This window comes from Lutzomyia longipalpis, chromosome 4 (genome assembly GCF_024334085.1).
Source record: "Lutzomyia longipalpis isolate SR_M1_2022 chromosome 4, ASM2433408v1".
In the NCBI taxonomy this organism is placed as follows: domain Eukaryota; kingdom Metazoa; phylum Arthropoda; class Insecta; order Diptera; family Psychodidae; genus Lutzomyia; species Lutzomyia longipalpis.
In genome coordinates, this window is record NC_074710.1 from 17,192,090 (window position 1) to 17,214,979 (window position 22,890).

At 33.3% G+C, this 22,890-nt stretch overlaps 1 protein-coding gene across 3 annotated transcripts in view; it reads left to right on the forward strand.

Annotated features, from left to right (window-relative positions):
- Positions 1 to 605: 605 nt before the first annotated feature.
- LOC129795307 (KH domain-containing, RNA-binding, signal transduction-associated protein 2) overlaps positions 606 to 22,890 on the forward strand; it is a 71,255-nt gene continuing 48,970 nt past the window's right edge. For 2 of the 3 annotated variants that reach the window (XM_055836453.1, XM_055836450.1), the window contains exons 1-2: positions 606 to 1,425; positions 17,919 to 18,602. In XM_055836453.1, the coding sequence (XP_055692428.1) occupies positions 18,518 to 18,602 (85 nt within the window). In that variant the 5' untranslated portion in view covers positions 606 to 1,425; positions 17,919 to 18,517. The remainder of the gene's footprint in view (positions 1,426 to 17,918; positions 18,603 to 22,890) is intronic. The other variant, XM_055836451.1, reaches the window with a different exon arrangement.

Genomic DNA, 22,890 nt, shown 5'->3' on the forward strand with positions numbered 1-22,890 from the left:
TATTTGACATTTGATCATTGTCTTTGATATTTCCTTTCAAACACTTGATCCGCTTGATGTTCATAATACATATGTTTGATGCTTTGTGTTAAGCATTATGTAACGTTGTTTATTTTCAACGTTTGTCATTTATTTTATAACTTTGACACCTCCTTTCTAATGTTTTGCCGTTTCTTTCACAAAATTTGACATTTGTATCATCCCACATGTCTTTTCTAACCTTTGACGCTTTTTTTTGTAACGTTTGACCGTTTCTTTTGTAATTTTCCACATTTCTGGTATTTTACGTTTATTTTCTTACCTTTGACTTTTCAAAAAATGACATTTTTTGTGACGTTTGACGTTTCTCTCTAAATCAAAAGATCCTCCTTTTAAAATCTTTCATGGAATTCCTAACACGATAATATTTCTTTTATCTTTCATTTATTTTCAATTCTTCTACATTTATTTTTGTGCAACAAGTAGCCCCACTTTACCCTATAAATTTTCATCTAAATAAGACACAAAACTCCACTATTTTTCGCATGAATCTGTATGGGAGTCTGTACACACAGAAAATATTCAGTAGAAATCCTCTCTCATTTGTATTTTCCACGCTTTTCCTCTCTCTCGATGTACTCTCTCATTCTCTGAGAGACATTTATCTCTCTCCTGTATTCGCTTCTATATTGCAAAATTGTATGTTATAATGGCTCTTTGGGAGCTCCCAACAGTTTGTGCTCTACTGAACCATTTTTTCGAAGCACCCAAGTCAGTCATTCGGCGATCTTCAAGGTGTTTGGTCGCAAAAGTTTTAACGTTGGTGGCCGCACTCTTCTGGGGGACCCTCTGAAGAAGGAAAATTTAATATATTGGTGCTCTCAGTGGGTGTTGCAAAATTCTCTTTTGAGCACAACTTTAATATTAAAGGGTTTTTTCTTTTGTATTAGTCCCGCGCAGTGCCCGGGATTTGCTCAAGTAAATAGCGTATTAATTGATGTTTTCCAGTGCACAAATGTGAAGCTTCTCCATTCTCGTGGCGTTGTGTGTTAGTTGGTAATTTTTGCTTCCACCCCCAACACATGGGAAATTGCTCTAAAAAAATTATTCTTTAATTAAAGAAAAGAAGGAAAATTACAAAAAAAAAACATTAGAATTTAAAAGGAAAGAAAAATCAAAAAGTGCGCGTAATTTGGCGATAAAATAATAAAAAATAAATTAAATTTAGATAATTTCTCCTAATAAAAGAGGAAGGAAAAAATAAGCATATAATAAATTAGTTCGGTTGGAATGCCCATGGTACTCTTTAAGCACTAATTGTGACAATTAAGATGTTACACAGAATAAATGTTCTTCATACATCTCGTTGCAAATTTGATGTGATCTCAACTGTTGAATTTACGATAAATTAAATCACCATGGGACGATATCCAATGGCCAATTGATGTAAGTGAATTTTACTAATTACATTACATGTCCGCAACATTCTTGCTTGGCAAAAATCACAGACAGTGTTACGCGCTTTTCACCCCTCCCCCGACCGCCTCGTTTGGCGCCTAAAGAATTTTCTCGTAATTTTACGTGATTTCCTTTTCCCCCTTAAAAAGAAAATATTCCCTCGTGCGAGATTTTATCTTTCTCTCCCAGTAAGATATTCTCCAAAGTACATACTTGTGTGCCGATAACAATCGCTCAAGAACATACTCAACCAAGTACTTGCTAAATGTTGAGCAGCGCCGGGAAAAACTTGATGGAAGAAAAATGGGGGTGAGAAAAAAGAGGATGCTTTAGGAGTTTAAAGTGCATTCCCATTAATTATTTTCCTCACCGCAGCCACACATTGTGCCAGAGTTTTTTTTTCACTTCTTTCCTTAGTGCTAAACATAAACTTAATGTGTTCCTTCTTGTGGGTTGATTTTCCCTCATGAGGATGCTTGGTCTAAATTAGGCGCCACAGCTGCCTAATAATCTAAAGAATTCCTATAGAATAAACTTAAGGAAATAATTGAGTTTAAAGTGCAATATTCGATATTTTTAATGCATTTTTGGGCAATTTTATGTGAGATGAAGGAAAGGAGTTTATTCGCTTTGAGACTCATGTGGTATTATTTTTTTTTTAATTTTCGCCTTCTGCTTAATACTTATTAAAAGAAAATCGAAAGATTTTGTCACGGAAGAGTGAAAAACTATAAAACCTCTTCTCTGCTACATAGCGACGTTTCGACTATTTTTTATTACCTTTTCAGGTTCTTTTAATTCACAATAATTCATTTTTTTACCAACTTTGCTCTCGAATACATCAAAAATGAATAATCTCTTTATCTATATAATAAAGAAAGGATTTCGTGTCTGTACAGCTATACAAATCTACACCGTTTGACCGATCGTGATGAAATTTGGTACAGAGACTCCTTATATCAGGCGCTTTCGAATGGCCGTATTCATTTTCCCCCCAAAGCCCCCCTTCAGGTAGCCCCCATATAAAAGTCATGTATTTTTTGCGAATTTTTGAATTTGGCGCCTGAAATGTTGTATGAAAATGATTTCTTCTCTTTGCAAATTTTTTTCTTTTGGGTTTGATGAGAGCTCTCCATCTATTCTTCTATATAATAAAGAAAGGATTTCGTGTCTGTACAGCTATACAAATCTACACCGTTTGACCGATCGTGATGAAATTTGGTACAGAGACTCCTTATATCAGGCGCTTTCGAATGGCCGTATTCATTTTCCCCCCAAAGCCCCCCTTCAGGTAGCCCCCATATAAAAGTCATGTATTTTTTGCGAATTTTTGAATTTGGCGCCTGAAATGTTGTATGAAAATGATTTCTTCTCTTTGCAAATTTTTTTCTTTTGGGTTTGATGAGAGCTCTCCATCTATCTATATAATAAAGAAAGGATTTCGTGTCTGTACAGCTATACAAATCTACACCGTTTGACCGATCGTGATGAAATTTGGTACAGAGACTCCTTATATCAGGCGCTTTCGAGTGGCCGTATTCATTTTCCCCCCAAAGCCCCCCTTCAGGTAGCCCCCATATAAAAGTCATGCATTTTTTGCAAATTTTTGAATTTCGCGCCCGAAATGTTGTATGAAAATGATTTCTTCTCTTTGCAAATTTTTTCTTTTGGGATCGATAAGTGGCCCAAATCTGCCTTTAAACCATCATAATTTATTTTCTCTCTGAAATTTGCGCGAAGCGCAACAAATCCCCGCGAAGCGGGGCGAGGTAAATTGGAGCGAAGCGACAATTTACCTCGTTTAAAAAAAAATATCCAACATTTAATAAATAGTTTTTCACACCTCTGGTCATTAATTTAATAAGAAAATACTTTGTGTCATTATTAAATTTAATTGTGTTTAATTTTATATACTTTACGACTCTACTGAATACAAGTTATGTATACATACATATATTATTTGAATAGGTAGTAAATTGCATAAAGCTGTAATATATGGCAAATAACGTAGAGAAATGTTTTTCTTTTGTTTATCAATCTTTAGATTTAAGACAACGTTAATTGATCCATTTGTTTCATGCGCTAACATTTAAATCATATGAATTTTTAATGTTTTATGATCTCTTTCAATTTCTGAATTTCAACGGTTTTATTTTGGTTTCGAATTTGAATTTTCTGACATCTTGTTCTGTCAAATTACATTTCATATTTATTTTTTATAGTTTGACATTAAGAATTTCCAAGACTTAACGTTTTTCTTTTAAAATCATCTGAATTGCTAAATTTTGACATTTAAAACCTTCTGAATTTCTTAACGATTGGCAATTGCAATCTCCTGAATTTCAGAGATTTGACATTTAAAATCTCTTGAGTTTCTTACGTTTGACATTACATAAACACCCCAAAAAATCATTTTTACTATAAAACAAATTAAAAACATTTTCAAAAGTATAACCACAAAATGTATTTTCTCACAATTTAAATAAAATAGGTTACAGATTTTATGCAACAAGTCAGGAAATCTATTTATTTTAGAGTTATTTTGCAAGTTTTCATCGTGATGGAGAAATAAAAAGGAAAATTCAAGGAGAAAATCAACTGCAGGTAGATTAAATCACAATAAATCTCAAGAACTTTGCATGAAAATGAGAAGCTTAAAAGGGAAACTTTAAGCCCCAAAAAAGTGAGAAAGAAACTTTGGAGGTTCCCACCAAACTCAATACGATGAGCATTACCTCAACCTTCTTTGAATTTTGCCAGTAATTTTTCTTAGCTTATCTTCAACAGTAATTCATCAAAGTTAACGGCAACACACTAAACTTTTCTTCTTTTTCTTAAAATCCTTAAAAAAGAGAAATATAATTTTTCATTCTTCTCTGATTTCCTTCCAAGACGAAAATATTGAGTTAATATTCATAACTATCTTAGAATTTGCAACTCATTTACTTGAGAGCTTTTTCCATCATCTTATGTGATAGTTTTTGGTTAAGCGATCGCCATAATTCATAGTCAAATTTTCAATGTTTGCAAATTCATCGGGAAAATGGGGTTGTGAAAGGGAATAAGAGAAAAACAGTTCAGTGCAATTTATCTTGCATTCCAAGGCACAAATGTAAGACAAATGGCTCTGCTTTCTTCACTTCTCTATCCTTTCATCGAAGGGGCTTCTCTGTTCTTATTCGTAGTTATTTAAATTCTTTTTCTTCTTCCAGGAGATTGTCAAGAAAATAAGATTCTTTTTTTCCTCTAAAAATATGTTTTCCTTAAAAAAAAAGTTCTTCCTTCATTTTATTTAAAAGTTATATTATAAATTTAGATTTCTTTATACCTTGATGACCTATATGTAGTGGATTAAGGTCTCAAACTTGACAGCGTTGACAGGCTTTATCTCAAATATTTTCCTATGTACATTCCTAAGGGATTGACATTACTACAAGTGAAGAAGTTATCATGCCATTGTGATGATTCAATTAAAGTTTGAATAGAGAACTATGGGGCTATTTTTAGGACTTCACTTTAGCATTAAGAGTTAAGTTTTGCATTAAAGAGAATTAAAAAGAATCGTTCTTAAAACATTAAAATTGATAATAGATGACGCTAGTTTGTCAAATAAAAAACCAATTTAATAATAATTGTCTTAAATTTATCTTTTTAATGGACTTTTCTTTAATCTATTTTTATTTTCTTAAAAAAATCATTAAAAAAACATTAAAATAAACATGAAAATTGAGATTTTAAATTCTATTGCTTTTTCTTTTTGAAAACTAGCGCCATCTGTTATCAATTCAACTAGGATAGAAATTACTTCTCTCTGAGAGAGCTAAAATTTTTTTCTTGATGTAGAAAAAGGATTTCTATATTAGGATAGTTATCTGTAACTCCACATGTGGGAAGTTTTACTCTCTGTATTTCAAGAATTTGAGAAGTGAAAGGAAAAAGTCCAAAAATTGAATTTATATCTTAAAAAAAAATTAAAAGAACTAAAATCAAAAATAAAATGATTCTGAATTACCCAAGTATCCCCTCTAAAGTTCAATGAGAGGCCGTGTGCGGAAATTCTAACGTATATAGGCGCAATAGAGAGAGAGCATAGAATATTCAATCAGCAACAACAAATCGTTAATCATCTTTGAACACAGCGTACACCCGTGAAAATAGACCGAAGACGAAGTGTTGTATGTTAAAATAAGAAAGATGCTCCGAATGAGTGAAAGGAGCTAAATAGTTAATAATAGAGCAACAACACTCCACGCCAAAAAGCTATCTCTTAAAAGAGAATAATTATATTTGTCTTGTCGATGCTGTCTGCTGTGTAAAATTCTTCGCGCACAGCGAATTTGTCCAAATGTCTCCCATGGATGTCTTCTCACGTGCCAGAAAATGTCCCCGCCAAGAGAAAAATCTGTACAAAATTCTCCACATAGAAGATTCTTCTCATCCACCTTTCCGCACCAGAGATAAATATATAGCAACTATAGCTTTCTATATGATTGCAGAGTCAGCAAACGCGTGTTCACCACCCACAATCGCCCTTCTTGTGCATTTTGATTCATTAAAGAGGCGGAAAGAAGAAGAAAAAAATCACAGAGAAAACACAACTTTTCTTTTTCTAAATTTAAAATTTTCCCGCCCTCCTCCACACTATTCAGGTTTTTTCTTCTTCACATCTTCATGCTGAAAAGTGTGAAAAACATACAAAAATATTGTTATACTCGAAAGTCTCAAAGAGTGAGGGCGAAAAAATGATATGAAAATCTGCCACATGATTAATGCTACATTATAAATATTTTAATAAACTAATCTCCGCAAAACAATAAATTACACGTGAAAAATATTTATTTTTTCAAACATGCTTCAACTTAATTTTTCACATTTTGAACCAATTCCCCATAATTCACTTCAAATCTCATTGGGAATTTCTTCGGAGCTCATTCAAGCGTCAAATTGATCAAATAAGTAATGATTTGAATGTTTTGCTTTAATTTTCTTCATTTAAACTTATTTTTCAATTGGAAAAATTGAATATTTTACTGACTAATAAAATTCAATATTAACCCTTTTGGGACGTTTTTTGAATTCAATGAAATTTCGGTTGTCTGTCTGACAATGAGATCGATCAGAAGTTTCAAGAAGAGTTTCATCTTTTGCAAAAAAAAACTCCAAATAAGTTTCCTATATTTCAGTGAAATAACCTGATCAAAGATTTTAAAAATTTGCTTAAAAATGCAGACAATGACGTCATCATTGTGCTTTTTGGTTCTACCTTTCATTGTCATGAAACATCCAAGCCAATGTTTCATTTATGTTTTATTTGTGCGAAGTGTTTTTAACCTCTAGGCCGCCAAGCGGGGTCGTTGAACGACCCCAGCCCTATATTTCGTGCTATAACTTAATAAATATAAAAGATACCATTCCCATCTTTTGGAAATAAGTTCTTTGGTTATCTGAGAAGGTTGTGTAAAAAGTTCAGCTCAATCCGTCCACCACAAGAAAAGTTATTAAGGAAAATGTAGAAGAAGGGAATTCAAAAATTGGTGTAACGGCCATGCTGCGGAAAATTTCTCAGAATGAAGTTAGTCACATCATAAATCATATGGTTGAAGGGGGTTGAAGGGTTGTGTTTACTTTCTCACTTTACCATCTCAGTGTCAGAATTATCGCGAATAAGTAATATAAACAACATAAAACATAATTAGAAGCATATAAATGTGCAAAACAATAAAGAATATTCGAGGAATATTGCCATTTATCACGGTGCGGGAAGTAAGGGGAATGTGGGGAAGTAGTGAAAAAAAATAGCAGTTGCGGTCAACTTCGTGGCAAATTTCTCACGAAGAAAGTGTGAAAAAGGAGTGAAAAATGTTTTTCCCTAATATCTTCTTCTGCGTGTTTCCGGGTGGCGAATTTGTGATGCAAGGGGCAAGAGGACTATATAAGGAGTCTAAAGGTAGTGACCCGACAGTTCCCGGTTTTATAGTTTATGAGAAAATCGACTTCCTTCTTGGGGTCGTTCAACGACCCCACCTTGGCGCTCTAAGGAAGCTCCAAGGTCTTGGCGGCCAGCAGGTTAAAATATTTCTGGACTTTTTGAAAAATTCAATTTTATTCATTTTTCTCACAGAGAGAAAATAGAATTTTCTCAGAAGATTTATTTCCATATTTTCATCTCAAAGGATTTTTTCTTAAGCCATATGATAGGAAAAATGTGAGTTTCCAATTCCACGCGCTTCTCTTTGGGATTCCTGGTAAACAAAGCCATGCATATTGCTGAATTTAATTGCACCAAAAAGTCCCTTTTTCCCGGATTTATACATTTTCCTCTTTTTCCCCGGAGCTGGGGAGGGAGGAAACAAACAGCAATGAGGGAAATATGGGTCATATTCATATAATGATTTTGCATTTTAATTGCCTTCATTCTCTCTCTCACTCTGCTTTAATAATTCAACATTTTCTGCTATTTTTCCATCTGATTCTAACGTTTTATTTTACATTAAATATAATTTAGTAGATATTTTCACTTCATGAATTTTGGAATATGTTTTACCAGGAAAACTATTTCAATAAAATAATATTTTTTTGTAACTTCCACATAAGGGATGAGCAGGAAAATATGTTTTCTGGGTCAGAAAATCAATTAAAAGTCCCCCAGAAAGAAATTCTCAACTTCTCGTTCTTAGAAAAAGTGAAAAATTATTTCTGACTCTCTCAAGGAAGGAAGAAATGCTAATAGAGGGCGCTAGTCACCAGGAGATGTATTCTCTAAGAGTGAAAAACTCTCGTGTTAAACTCTCGAAGGATTTTTGCAGGGAAAAATTTAGGAAAACTACACGTGAGCTTGATCCTCAAAAAGTAATGCATCGGTGATAAACTGGCGTAACATTTTCCCGGTTTTCACGTTTCTTTCAAAGCGCTAAAGCCTTCATCACGGGAGTTTTTCACTCTTAGAGAATTCATGCCCAGGAAAGGGATAAAGTTTAATGGTTTTTCACCTTTTTGTGCTAAAATTTGCTGGATTTGACAGTTTTTTTTCACAAATCTGAGATCCTGATTTTAAAAATTCTCAAATTATTTGTTTTTAATAGAAAATTTTAGTTTATTTTCATTTGTATTCAAATTACAATAAAAATTAAAAATAAATTAAATTGAAATTAAATTAAACTATATTTGTTTTAATTATATTATTTTAATTAAAAATTTATAACTGAAATTAATTTACAATAATTTCTTCACAATAAGTGCCCTAAATTTCAATTGAAACTTCCCCCATAAATTGTGCATAATGTCCTTTTGCACTGCTCTTGCATTATTTCATTAAACACACTAATTGCTTCCTTCCACTTTATGGACGAACTTTTCACCTACAAAACAAAATGAGTGTGTGACAACCTTATTAAGGTTTTCCAGCCCCCAAGCCACCCCATAGAGAGAAGGAGAAAGGCTTCCTGCCTCTATTCTGACTATGCACAATTTTTTTTTCTTTCTGGTTACCTCACTTATCGCATTTTCTTCCATAAACTCACTTGCTCTGAAAAGCTTCGTAGCGCATGGAAGGAGCTTTTGCTGGGAAAGAGAAAAAAACGAATACAATTGAGTGTGGAGCTTTGTTAATAATTAAGTTAGCTGGAGCTCTGTGAAGTTCACTTGGCGTTGATTCTACGTGGCATTGTCCTCGCACATCTCGCACATACATATTTTCTCTCATATTTAGGAGACTTGACTGAGAGACGGGGTGGGGGGTTGTGGTGTAATTAATGAAATTATACATATTTGTATAAGAGATGAGAAAAATTATTTCATCAAGAATTTAGGTTTTTTGTAATAAATATTTTTTCTTCTGAATTGTTTATAAACTTTTATGATTTTTTTCAGTGCAATTTTCCACTATTTTCCTAGCTTTTCCCATAGCCCTTGTACTCTGTACTATTTGAGTTTTGCCACTATTATTTGCTAAAGTTTTTTCTCTCAAATTTATTGCACAGCATAGGCAAAAAAAAACATTTTTTAACTAAAATTTTCCGCTGTGAAAATTGAGAAAACAAAAAGAAAATTCTCCCACCCGAATTTTCACTCCCTTCATGAAAGGGACAGGGGAGGGGAGTATAGCAATGTGAAAGCTCATAGAAAGTAATTTTGGGGCTGGCCATAAGTTTTTTTTCTGCGGTTTTGTGGCTCCAAGGGGTTCTCTCAGCCACACACATAGAAAAGTTTTGCGGTGATGGAAATTGGATAACTTTCCTGAGGTGAACCTTTTTAAAGCATTTCACCCATTAAAAGACAAAGAGAATGCGGGGGGGTGCGCGCGTACTGTGTGGAGACTTTCGTGAATTTGCATTATGCTAAAATTCAATTTTCTTCCCATTTTCACATTCACACCCAAAAATTTTTGCAAATTCACGAATGGAGATGAAAGAGTTGAAAAAAAAGAGAGGGAAAGAAAAGCAACTGAAATTCAATTTTTTTTCTCACATAATGATGAATATTTTTGGCGGAAGGAATTGCAAATAGACGCAGAATTTCGCGAAATTCGTGTATCACGATTCACTTCAATATCTCCTGACTCTGACGGATTTCTCAGTCTCTATTTTTTTGATTTTTTCATGAAAAACTTTGAATTTGTACACTAAAAAAATCTTTAAAAGCGCTATTAAAGAATGGAAGACTAAATTGGCCAATGTGGCCCGTTGATAAGTTTTCGTTACTTGAAGTAGCTTTAAAAAATTTAAATAATTTGAAATTTTAGGTTTGATTTGAAGCATTTTGTTTGCACTAATAACTCCATCAATTTAATAAAATATTAGTGAAGTATAATTCTTAGACCAATCAAAACCCTTAAACCTAATTTTGAAGTGTAAATAAATAAGAAGAAGAACTCTAAATTCTCTCTGATTGGTTGAAAAAACTCAAGAAGAGTTTTGATTGGTTAATTTATTCCAGAATTTTCTTTTCTACCTTTGCGCGGAGCTTTGGTGCAAAGTTAATTCGAATAAATCCAATGAAAATCTCTCCCAGATTTTCTATCAAATTAAAATTTAAAAAAAATCGAAAACTCTGCAAACAAAACATTCAATATATTTGTTCCAAACACATTCAGGATTTTTTTTATTCCTCCTCCAGGCATTTCAGCATATTTTTTGCATATGTTTCGGAAGCATTTGTCGAAATGTCGATCAATTTGCAAGTCACAATAATTTGCACAGAGAGAGAGTGAGGGAGGAAAGAAATAAAAGCAATGGGGGTGAGGGGATTCAAATTATCAAAAGCTGGGGGAGGGCAATCGAATCCATTTGGGTACAAATGTGTCGACTTTCTCGCTCAATTTACTCCAAATTTGCTACTCTCTCTACACATTTTGGGAGCTTTTTGAAGCTTTTTTGCCTCCCCTCGCAATACATATCCCGCCCCCATTAGCGTGAGTTTCATATTCTTTCGACAGACCTAAAACTAGATATAATGTATATAGTTAGGAACGCCCTAAATCTATATATTAGTGTGGACGAGTAGAATAACAACAAAAAATGGGAGGAAATGAAATTTTCCATTCTATAGAGAATTTTTTATGACCAATCACCTTTAAAAATACTTCAGTGAAAAACATTGAAATTAATGAGTGATAAAAATTCTAGTTAAAAATTTAAATAGAAGAAAGTTCTTCTTTCAAAAGAATATGGAATTACTTCGCCGAAAGAATAAAAGTCCTTTAGTCTAAAGAACAAAATTTTATTTGTTATAAAATCAATGTTAAAATAGCTGAATAAATCAGTGAAATGAAATGAAACTAATTAAGAAGAAATCACGATGTTTCGATTTGACATTCTATAGGTTCTACCTTACCTATAGAATTTCAAATCGAAACATTTTGAGAAGAAATATATTCCATAAAAATGGAAACTTTTACTAGAGCTAAGCGAGGAAGGAGTCAGGATTATTTATTCCAGTTCTTCATTCTTTTTTATAAATAGAAAAATCAAGGATACTAACCTTACAAGGAGGCTCGAATTTTGCAGCTGTTAAGGAAAGTTCCTGTATTAAACGGCAAACTTATAATGAGCGATGAAGCACACTTTTGCCATCAGTGCCCTGAATACACTCAGGTATTGATTAATGTCGCATGGGATATACTCTTTCCACTCATTATTATTAATGGGTGGAAAGAGTATATCCCATGCGACGTTAACCAATACCTGACTCTAAGCAAATTTGTCGTTTTTGGGCCGGATCAAATCCCCATATAATTCGTGAGACACCCTTTCACACTCCATATGTTACAGTTTGGTGTGGGATCCTACAAAATCCAGGTTATCTTTAAGAGAAGACTCTGATGATTCACTAAGATTTGCCAAGATTCGGCAAAAACATCGATATACCTTGAATTAGATAAAAAGTATTCAGAAAAGTAATTTTCACTGAAGTACTTCCGTCAAAATGATCCGAATCGGTTAAAATAATTTTTTTACTGAATTGCTTGTGAGTTTCCTCATTTGTCAGCAACTATCGTAAAAACAAATTTTCTTCAATTAATTTAAATTTGACTGAATTACCTCAGTGAAAGTTTAACTGTATACAATCAGTTCAATTCAAATATTTTCGCTGAATTATTTTTAGGGGTATGTATAAAATAGCATTTTCCCGTTTCGAATGCTGTGTGATTTTTGTAAATTGGCAAAAAAGGTAACAAAAATTGGAGCCTTCTCTTTTTTATTCCTCCAGCTTGTATAACGATGAGGAATGTACGCTATAGGTACTCGAGACAACCCCTTAAGATCAATAACTTTATGTCTGGGCAATAAAAAAAAATAAATAAATAAAAAGGTTCTCACAATTTTTTATTTAGCCAAATAATAAAGCTTTTCATATATAAAAATCATCCAATTTCTCACATCTTTTCCCGCCACACACATTTTGTCCTCATAAAAGTATCGCCGTGATACTTTTACTAGGGGTGGGTGGGTGCTTGGAACTTGAGACGAGAGAAAAGCTTAGACTGCTTGAGGGGTGGTTGCGATGGCGGGAGGTATGGGAAATCAATTGAAAATATCTCTCCTTTGCTTTTCCGATTGCACACACACACACACATACCGAGAGTGAGAGAGAATTGTGTGCAGACAATTCGTGCTTTTTTGTGAGGCGAGAAAAAGGGAGAATTTCTTCTTTTTTTTGGGGGGTGTGGGAGGGGGAGGTTGTGTGTGGAGAAAATCGTAATACTTACCATTTATTCATACATAATTTCATCTTCAGACCACGCACGCTGTAATGTGGGCGTTTAAGTGAAAATCTACCACCACACATTTTGCCTTTTGCCCAAAATTCTATAAATGTACAATTTTGTTGGGGTGGGTGATAGGGAGGAGGTGGCACATACCAGACGGGGGATGAGCAGCAAGAAAGGTCTGTATTTTGGTATTGGGGCTTTGGTGAAAACCTCCTCCTTTCTCTCTCTCACACAGTGCGGGTTTTATCCTTTTATTGGACCGTTTCTGTTTCCCGAAAAGTAGCCCCAAGAATTTTGTCCTGTCAGCAGCACAATGATTTACTGATAGATCGACCCTCTGCCGCACCTCCTTCGTATTTTCACTCACCATTTCCCCAAACATAAGTCCGGGAATTTTAGGCACAAAGATTCTCCTTCCTCAGCCTCCAGCACTTCATCATTTTGTGTGAAAATCCAAAAGGAGATTTTCCATGGAAATCTATTCCTCACATGAAGAAGTCACGAACATATATTTCACAAAAGTTCATCCTCATACCAATAAGTGAAATATTTTAGTTGGGATTCTTCTACTGGGATTTCATATTCATTTTGTACACTTTTTGATCAGCTGGGATGATTTTTAGACGTTCTCTGGTAGTTTTGATTTTTTGAGCTTTATTTAACTAATAAAATTTTTTGAAATTGTCAGCCGGGAACTTGTTGCAAGAATTACTTGACATTTTTTTACACCATCTTTGCCAGCCGGGTAAGAGCTGAATAAAAGTTACGTCTATTTTTTTACTTTAACTTTGCCAGCCAGGTATTTATTCAATAATAATAAAAATTACAGCTGACTTTATAATATTTGTTTTATTATTTGAAAATTACGTGACATTTTTTTACATCATCCTTACCAGTCGGGTTATATTCGAATGAAAGTTACGTGATATTTTTTATTTTAACTTTGCCAGCCAGTTATTTGTTAAATAAAACTTTCGTAATGTTTCTTACATCATCTTAAATAATAAAAATAAATTAATTAATAAAAATTATTGTTTGTTTTATTAAGTGAAAATTACGTGACATTTATTACATCACGTAATTTTAGCATTATTGACAAACACCCGACTGCCAAACGTGTCGTAAAAAAATGTAATTAAACCATCATTCATCAACTACCCGGCTGGTTAAAAATTAAATTATTTGCTATTTTGGTAATATTTTTTTTTGTTATATTAGTGAACTTTTTACCAAATTTACCTCATTCTACGGTATATGATTAATGTTGTTATTAGAGACTTTTCTCGCTGAATTTTAAATTTGGCAGAAAATGCAAGAAATTTGAGTTCATAGCAGTGGAAATGAGGATTCCGCTAAATTCTTCGGAGCGTAAATAAAATTCCATGCAGACGGAAAATGTCTCTCCATAAGAATTTCCACATGAGAAATTCAAATAAAATATCATCTCACACAAGAAGCCATACACGTGCACCATCATAAGTGTTTTCCTTCTTTTTTTGCACCATAAAAATATGATACTCCTCCATTCACGTGAATTTTATTAGTTTTCCTCACAAATTATAAGAAAATTCTTTCCTTCAAACGGAAAATTCTGAGAGAGAAAATTCATATCTCTTTTAAACGAACAAAAGAGGATCATTTGCAATGAATATTTTTGATTAAATTGTGAGATGAGAAAACACTTGACTAATTGCTGCAAAGTCTTATTCACACAACTAACCTTTGATGTTTTTTTATTTCATTTACTTTTCATGTAAACGCCCGTCTTCTTTTCCCTCCCTGAGATGGGAATCATACAATATAATTAGTAATATATAGGAGGAATGATTTGAGAATGTGTTTTTGGCACAATTTCTGTTTTCTTTCACACACCATCAGAGGATTGTGTGAATGTAATAAAAACCTTATACTGTTGATTGAACGAATGAAGCGAGAAAAGGTGGATCGGTGGGTGGGTGAAGGCGCGAAGAAAACCAACATATATATATTTCCTCGCTTTCACAAGCCGCAATGTAAGAAAAATTAGTCTTTTACAAGAAAAAAAATCCCATCTTAGCCATTTACTGATGATTAGAAGATCTCCTGATATGAGCTTCTCTCTGTTTTTAGCGTAAATTTTCAATTAAGAACGAACTTCAAAGGGTTTACAAATGAAATTGTTTTGCCTACGAAGGGTTAATAAAGATCAAAAGAGATACCAAGAAAATACTTTTAGTGAATTACTAAAAAGAAATTAGATTAGATTTTAGATTATTTATTTATTCATCTGCGATGAAAAACTCTCACCTGCGGCCATGGCCGACTTAGCGTCGATAACCAACCTCCAGAGCAAAACCATGGAAAAGCTCCTTCTTAGGTTGTATGGTACCTGTGGGATTACAATTTTTTAGAACGGGGATAAATTCAAAATGTAGCTCTATTTTTTCGCCCACAAGTGTAATGAACTATTCGAAAATTTTAGTTTTAAAACCCAATGCTATACAACATTCAATCGATGTGAGTATAAACACCCCACACACGATGGACTGTTTATAAACAACGTCGTTGTTATTCTTTTTACTTTGCCACAATGTAGCTCCATTTGCAGAGTCACGGAGGGATTTAACATTTTTTTCTTAATGGCATTTTAAAGGGTATTTGTTAATGGAAAATTCTGCACAAAAATGATTAAAAATTTGGCTCTAAAAAGGGGTTGATTTGGCTCTTGATTTTACTAAAATCTTTCATATATTGCTGAATATTACTCACAATCATTCAGAAAAAATAGGGGCCTTCACTCTTCGTTTGTTTGATTGTTTGGTTGTATGAAAAAAAGTCGAAAAAAAACCTCGAATTTTACATTTTCGTGGTTTTAAATACATATCACTAAATATTGAGAATGCAATTCTAGCCTTAAATAATCTTCTATTTTGTTCTTTTCGATCATTTCTGCTTTCCTCAAGAACATTTTGCCAAATATTCGAAGAAAGCTCGAATATTGACGAATATTTCAGACAAATTCCTTAAAAATTCGAATATTTTTCATTCGAACAAACAAACAACTCCCTTTATCCATCCATCCAACATGAAATCTTCCGCAACATGAGCTGATATAGAGCTAAGCACGCGAGGAGTTGAAAATTTAATAATTTTGCATCAATTCGTATACACGCGGAAGAGACTTCTTTGCATTTTCCCGCCGTCTATTCGCGCTCTTTTACCCCACATCCCATGGATATTTTCAAAAATTATATATATTATGCCGTGCGGCGTCGGTATTTAAATGAGGTGCGAGATGATTTGCTGTGTGAGTTTTTTGCGCGCGGGACGGGCAAGGAAGGAAAATCAACCGCACGCCTTGTGCATTGCGCCTTCATGTTGTGAGACAGGCAGAGCACACAACAAAATAAACGATTCACCTCGTTTGGTGGTTTCACCATGAAAATTTGGCAACATTTCCCTCCACTATGTGGTCCCCGCGCAAAGCTTTATAAATCATAATACTAATCGTGGCTTTATTAACGCACAATTTAATAATATAACAATAACATATAATTTTAATTGTCATTCCTCGAATGTTTCTAAAATACTTTTCTCGTTGTTGCTACAAGTTTCACAATATACTTCTGTGTTGTGCTGTGACTGACTGAGAGTTTGAATACAACAACACAAAAAAAGGACGAAAATGAAAAAGAGAAAGTATAAGAATTGCCTCACAACACAACAATGAAAAAGAAAAGAAAAAAGAGGAAAATCTTCAGCAACAAGTTAATTTAATCTTTTCATTCTTTTCATGTTTGAAAATGCAGAGAATTCCCGCGCATCTCGTTCGCATGAAAATGACGCGAAGGAACAAGCCAACGCTAAAATGCATTTCATGAGCCAAAAATTTATTTTTAAACCCCACCACAACATAGAGAAAGCAAGAAAAAAGGCGAAAAAATAGAGTTGAAAATGTACCATGAAAGTTCTGAAAACAATCATATTTCAAGTGGAAGACTTTTCACTCTGTGCGCTCGTTTTTGTGCATTTTATCGGCGGAAATTTGCAAAGTCAGTTGATTGCAGTGAAAGGGTTTAGAGGAGACAGGGCTAAGGCTACAAACATGCAAGGATTATCAGAAAAACTCGAGAGAGAAAAAAAGAATTTTTCAATTAAATAAAAAAATTGTTTTCAAGAGAAAATTTGTGTTAGGAGATCATTCATTTCAAATAGCTTCGTGAATAAAGTTTTAATAGTTACAGTTAGTGACTAATGTTTAGTTGATGTATTCTAACTGAAGGAGAGTATAATGCTCTGCTCATTTATAACGTCTATTCATTGCTCTCTCTTAGTGCATAAGCAATGCAGCACATATGCATTTGCTTCATGCGCAAATGCATGTTGCTTGGGTCTATGCATTTTTTAAGGAATCTTTTTCTGCTATGGTCAGTTAGACAAACTTAAGAAAGATTCGTGTAAAAAAACACATAAATTACTCATTTATATGAAGCATATGCATGTGTGCAGCATGAAAAATCTTCGTTTTCTTTTTTTATTCCTTTAAATTCCTTTAAATGCATAATTCATCGCTATTTGATAATTTTTGACAAAACAATATAAGATTTCAAGCATAGAAAGAGAAAAAAATTATGGTTACGTCATTGTTGGTATTTTTGAACGGATTTTTCTGTTTTTTTTAGATGAATACAGAGTGGAAAACTGAATGTTTCTTTGGCAATTTCTTATTGTTTTTGATGTTCTTAAAGTTTTGTCTCGCCCTAGAAGTTTCCTCGCGAATGATGAATTTTTCCATGCAGATGAATAAGGTCCTTTTTAAACACTTATCATAGTTATTCTTTAATTCTTTCAGCGCAAGTTTTTAAATTTTTAACTGAAAAATAATATTTAACAAAAATTCTCTGTTATTGACATTTAATTCGCTTGTCCCTTTGTAGAATACCCCAAAATTACACCTAAAAACCAAAAAGCCATACCGACCATAGTAATTTAGAGTTAATAGATGAAATTTCTCCCAACACGAAAATGTAATTAATTCCAATTTTCCCAATATGATGGTGAAATTCAATAAAATATATATATTCCGCATATGCGGCAAAATTGGGAGTTTGGCTAATTTTCATGAGGGGCGGGGGTGGGTCCACCACCATCGTTAGGGCCGTTAAAAAATGCGGGTTTTGGAACCAATTAAAATCCTCTTTTGCAATAAAAAAAATCAGTTTTTGCACCAAATGTGATTTAATTGTATTTTTTTGTTAATCTTCTCATTTCTCTTTTTTTCCCTCCGTTTCAGGTGAACTGTGGGTGTGTGCGTGGAAATTCCAGTTTGAAAGGCGAGGAAATTGTTGACACAGACTTCCGGGGGATTTTCCAATAAATACGCCAGAGCACAATCTGCGAATTTTGAAACACAAAAAAAAAACTTTTGCTTTGTTGTACGCGCGCAATTCGGGAAATGTCGCATAATTAGATGAAAAATTGAGGGGGAGAGAGTATGGGAAGTCAGTGAAAAAGGGAAAATTCTCTCGAAGAAAATTCATAACGGAACATTGAGGAAAACTGATTTTGAGTTTAAAGAAAAAAGTGGGAGGAGACGCAAAATATTTCTTTGGAGGAAGAGGAAAAATTAATCAATAAAAAGAGGTACCTATATCCTGTTTTTTTTTTCAAGGAGTTTTCCCCGCTCCCACTTAAGAACTGAAGGACTCTTGTTGGGGAAATTTTTTTGTGTGCCTCCTGAAAGTATTATTACTCGGTTCCCTTAAGTGAGAGGTGGGGGAGTTGACGAGAACGGGGAGACGTGGAGTAAAAAAAAAAGGAGAAACAATTTTTGGTTTAGGGGGGAAAGTGGAAGTATATAGTAGAAGAAGAAGAAAAGTTTAACCGGCAAGAATGGAACTTTTCTCCGGTACAATGGAGGGTATTACGCAGATGGAACGTCAGGAAGATCGATCATCCCGCAACAGTAGCTCAAGTGGTAAGTTTGTACAATTCTCAGCAATTCAATGTAAATTTACTCCTCAACTTGCCCACAAATGTAATTATTTGCCTAACATCCATCTTGTATTTCAAAGACCATTCTTTTGAAGTTCCATCCGCCACAAATACTCTTTCCTTTCCCCCAAAATACACCTTCTTCTTCCCAGCTGAAACACAACTTTTCCACCCCCAAAATACTCCTACATGATGTTGAAAATCCATTAAACATTGTACATGCGGTACACAGAGAAATATGAGCTGATACTTAAATCCACAGTTAACGTTACAATTTGTAAATGTTATGCATTACATTTTAGTTTGAGGAATGTTTACATCAAATTTCACTGAACTTTGTTCTTCTGAAAAGCTATAAAAATTCCTTTTGAATCCCAATCATTCCAAAAAATGGTCGAATTTACAAACTTTTTAGGTTATGAACGAAGAAAAGTCAAAATGGCGGTTATTTGTGAATATTTACAACGATTTTAATAGTATTAATCATAAATTGACTTAATTTTTAGCTCTTTGAAACTTAAAGTATGAATTAGAAATTAAACTATAAAAAAAATCAATGTCAAAAATAAAACCAGTTTTCATACAAGACAGAGTCCGCCATTTTGAAATCTGAAAATCTTAAGACGATACAAAGTCTTCTTGCTGCTGAATGTGCCAAAAATCTCTAACTTCATAATGAGAAGAATATCCTAAACAAACCATCCACACCCTCTCACACAGAAATCCTTCATCCTCCCCCAAAAAGGAAATATCCTTCTCTAATATTTAATCTTCAACACACAAAACATCTTTATTAATTTAGAAGAGCCTAAGAGAGATAGGTATGTGTTTTAACTTGTAAAATCCTACCCTCGAGCGCATGTTAGGGTGAGAATATTTCATTACATATGAAGTTTCTTGGGGACAAGGGAAAAATATATGGAGGAATACAAATCCCGAAAAATCATAAGTTTATATAACTTTTCTAGAGAATATTTGAACTTTTAGAAAGATTTGGAGATATTGATATTCCAAAAAAACGATTAGAATAAAATCAAAATAGATTGTTGAGTTGTCCTTTTTGAGGTTAAATGACCACTAACTTAATTTAAAAAAAAATGGCAGCATGTCCGCGTCCTTTTATACTTCGGTATCTTCTACTACATAGATGGCGCGAGTGGGATGTATTTATATAAATTACATGAAAAGGAAGCTAGAGGGATCGCTCTAAGCTTTCTAAAGCGTTCTTAACTCTTGGAGGATCCAATATTTCTTTCTAACCTCAAACTTAGAACTTAATTTTCTCTCAAAAAGGAAATATTTTTCCAACTGTTTTTTGAACGAATTTGAAGTAATTGAACTTACCTACTCAATAAATAGAGCTGTTAGCAAAATAACTTAAAATATTAAGGTTTCATTTTTTGACGATTTATAAAATTAAATTGACTACAGTTAGTAAAAAAAATCCTCGAAAGGGTTAATCTTACCTTTCTACTGAAATTGCAGAGGTCGATTCTGTTGAAAATATTTTATTTTCTTCTCTTAGAATTTTTTGGTTATAAGATTTTTAATATTCTATGAAAAATATTGAAAGATTTTGACAATTTGTTTCCTTCTTTAATCGTTAAAATCGGAAAAAGAATTTTTCAGAAGTTTTTTTTTTTTAATCTTTTTGAAGGATTTCATTAACAGTAGATTTTTTAGTTTTCTTGTTTTTTGTTTAAAATCTTATATAATTTTCAAATTAAAAAAAAAGATTTCAAACAAAATCGACCTCTTACTTTAAAAACCTCAAAAAAGATGATTTTAGAAAAAAAAAACAGTTAGTATGAGAAACATTTTTCCTTTTTCCTAATAGAAATTTTGCTGATTTATACGTAAAAAAGGGATGAGGGTTCCTTCTTGTAGTGTCTTCCTTCAGAATGATTTTTTTCCTAGCATGACTGGAGGGCAGCACGACTTCTTGTGCGAATTTGATGAACAAGACAAACAATGGCATTTCCTTTCCACATCTCCCCACACACCGAAAATATGTCAAAATATCAACATATTTTGACGAGAGTACAATCCCAATGGCTTGTTCTTCATTCATGGTACAATCTTTTTCTTTGACTTTCCCATCATCCCCATCTTCCCCCACGTTTGGAATTTTCCGAATTCCTGGCACTTTTTTTCCCTTCATCCCCTAAAACGTCGCGACGACAAGGGGACAAACCTTAACTATTTAAATAACATTCTCTGGCTACATTTTTTTTGTTTGTTTGTTTCTTGAGGTTTATTCAAGATGTTGTTCTAGTTAAAATATTTATATTATGCTCTTTGAATACATATCTCCGAAGGAAAAAAAAGGACGCATTTCACATAAATCATTTATCATTACACACACAACATCCTTTTCCCCACACATATTTGAAGAATTATTTACGAATTTTCTTCCTCTGTGGCAACAACAAAAAAAATCATCCAATACATGAAGAAGAAGGAATTAAGATAAATGATGGGAGGAAATAAAAATGATGAGAATAAATCTACATAAAACATCCAAAAGGATTTCCCGAAGCATTTATGTTCTCAATCACATTCCTTGTCGCACCAAATATTTTGCCAAATATTTCTGCGGTTTGTAATCATTGATATTTTACGGGGGCGAGGGGAGGGAGTGGAGAACTTCTCACACCTTCTCCACATATTTGTAGTTGGGGGATAGGTTGCTCTTAGCCACATAATTTATCTCTTATGGCATTGATGAAAATACGTTGTATAGCCACATCATCAATTTAAATCCTATTTAAGGTATGAAAATTCCTCCTCACCGTCGCACCTACTACACCCCCGCACCAAAGTGTGCGACACTTTATGAAAATCACCCTGATTAATATAATTTCCCATCGATCTCTGAGCTTTGATTGAAGGAAATTTCCCAGCGTGCGGAATTGGGGAGATTCGGGGGATTGGGGGTGGCTGTGACGAACGCCTATTTAATTAATTATTAATCTCAAAGCATTCCCACTCCCCCCCCCCCACAGAGAGGTTGAAAAATAAAACAGCTCAAGCACATTGTATCGGCACTTCCGTGAGGTTTTCCTTTCCGGCATTTTCTTATACATATACAGACATATACATACATATAACGTATAGGTATAGTAAGTAAAAGCAAAAACCACCCCCTTGGAGAATTCAAGTTCTCCCAAATGTAATAATCTTCTGCTTTACATTTTATGGTTTGAAATGAACATTTTGAGGGAATTTTAACTCGTCATGACAATGTAAAAGTTCACAGCTAATGTAATCTAGTTGAGGAGAAAATTGGAGATTTAGGGACCTTCCTGTCAAATTCTTTCTTTTCTTTAAAATAAACCTTTGGATAGAACATTGTCTAGAATAAATTGATTTATAATATTATTTTTTTAATTTTACTTAATTTCTATTAAAAATCTGGTCTACTTGTCAAAATCGGACCATTGGTTTTTTGATAAATGACTTTTAACATTTCTTCGCCGACTTGTATGCCTCTTAATATGATTTCAAAATATCATTTTTAAACTGTAAATTTTGAATGATTTCTTTGATTATGTATTTTCATGGAAAATGTTATTTTTAAGAGGAAAAATTTCTTTTTCTGAGTAAATGCTATTAAAAAGGTTTTGCAAGTAAAGCGTCGCTGTGTATTGTTCTCATTTCAAATCAATTCGAGAAAATCAAAACTTAGCCCGATTCAGTATTTGTTTTACGGAAGAATCACCAAAATTGTGTAATAATAATGCTTTATGCAGTCCATACAAATTATCTCAATGTTCTTCGGGAATATTTAAATTAATTAAAACTATACCAAGATGGGTATAAAACTATATTGGGAACCATAAGAAGGAATAACTATTTTGCTAAATTGTTCACTATTGAGCACAAATTGGATAATTTTATTTCATTTACATTCATCTAAATGAATAAAATTTTCTCATCCTTAAAATAAATTGAAACAAATTTTAGGTTAGGATTTAAATGGCGTACGTTTCGTGAGTTGAGGCGCAAAATGTTTCATTTGCGTCCTTTGAAACATAAAAACATTGAAACATTTTTTTTTCAACACCATATTAATTTATTGGTGTTCCTTTTGTGGTTACTTTTAGAGGGCAGTTCTTAGTTAAAACGTCTTTCTTGACATTTTTTACGATAAATAAATTTCATTTTCATTTCATTTTAAATTTCTTCATCTCAATTACATTTGTCTTATCTTCATGCGAGCAAAACCAAGGAAAAGCTCCTTCCCAGGTTGTATAAGCCAGGGTAACAAA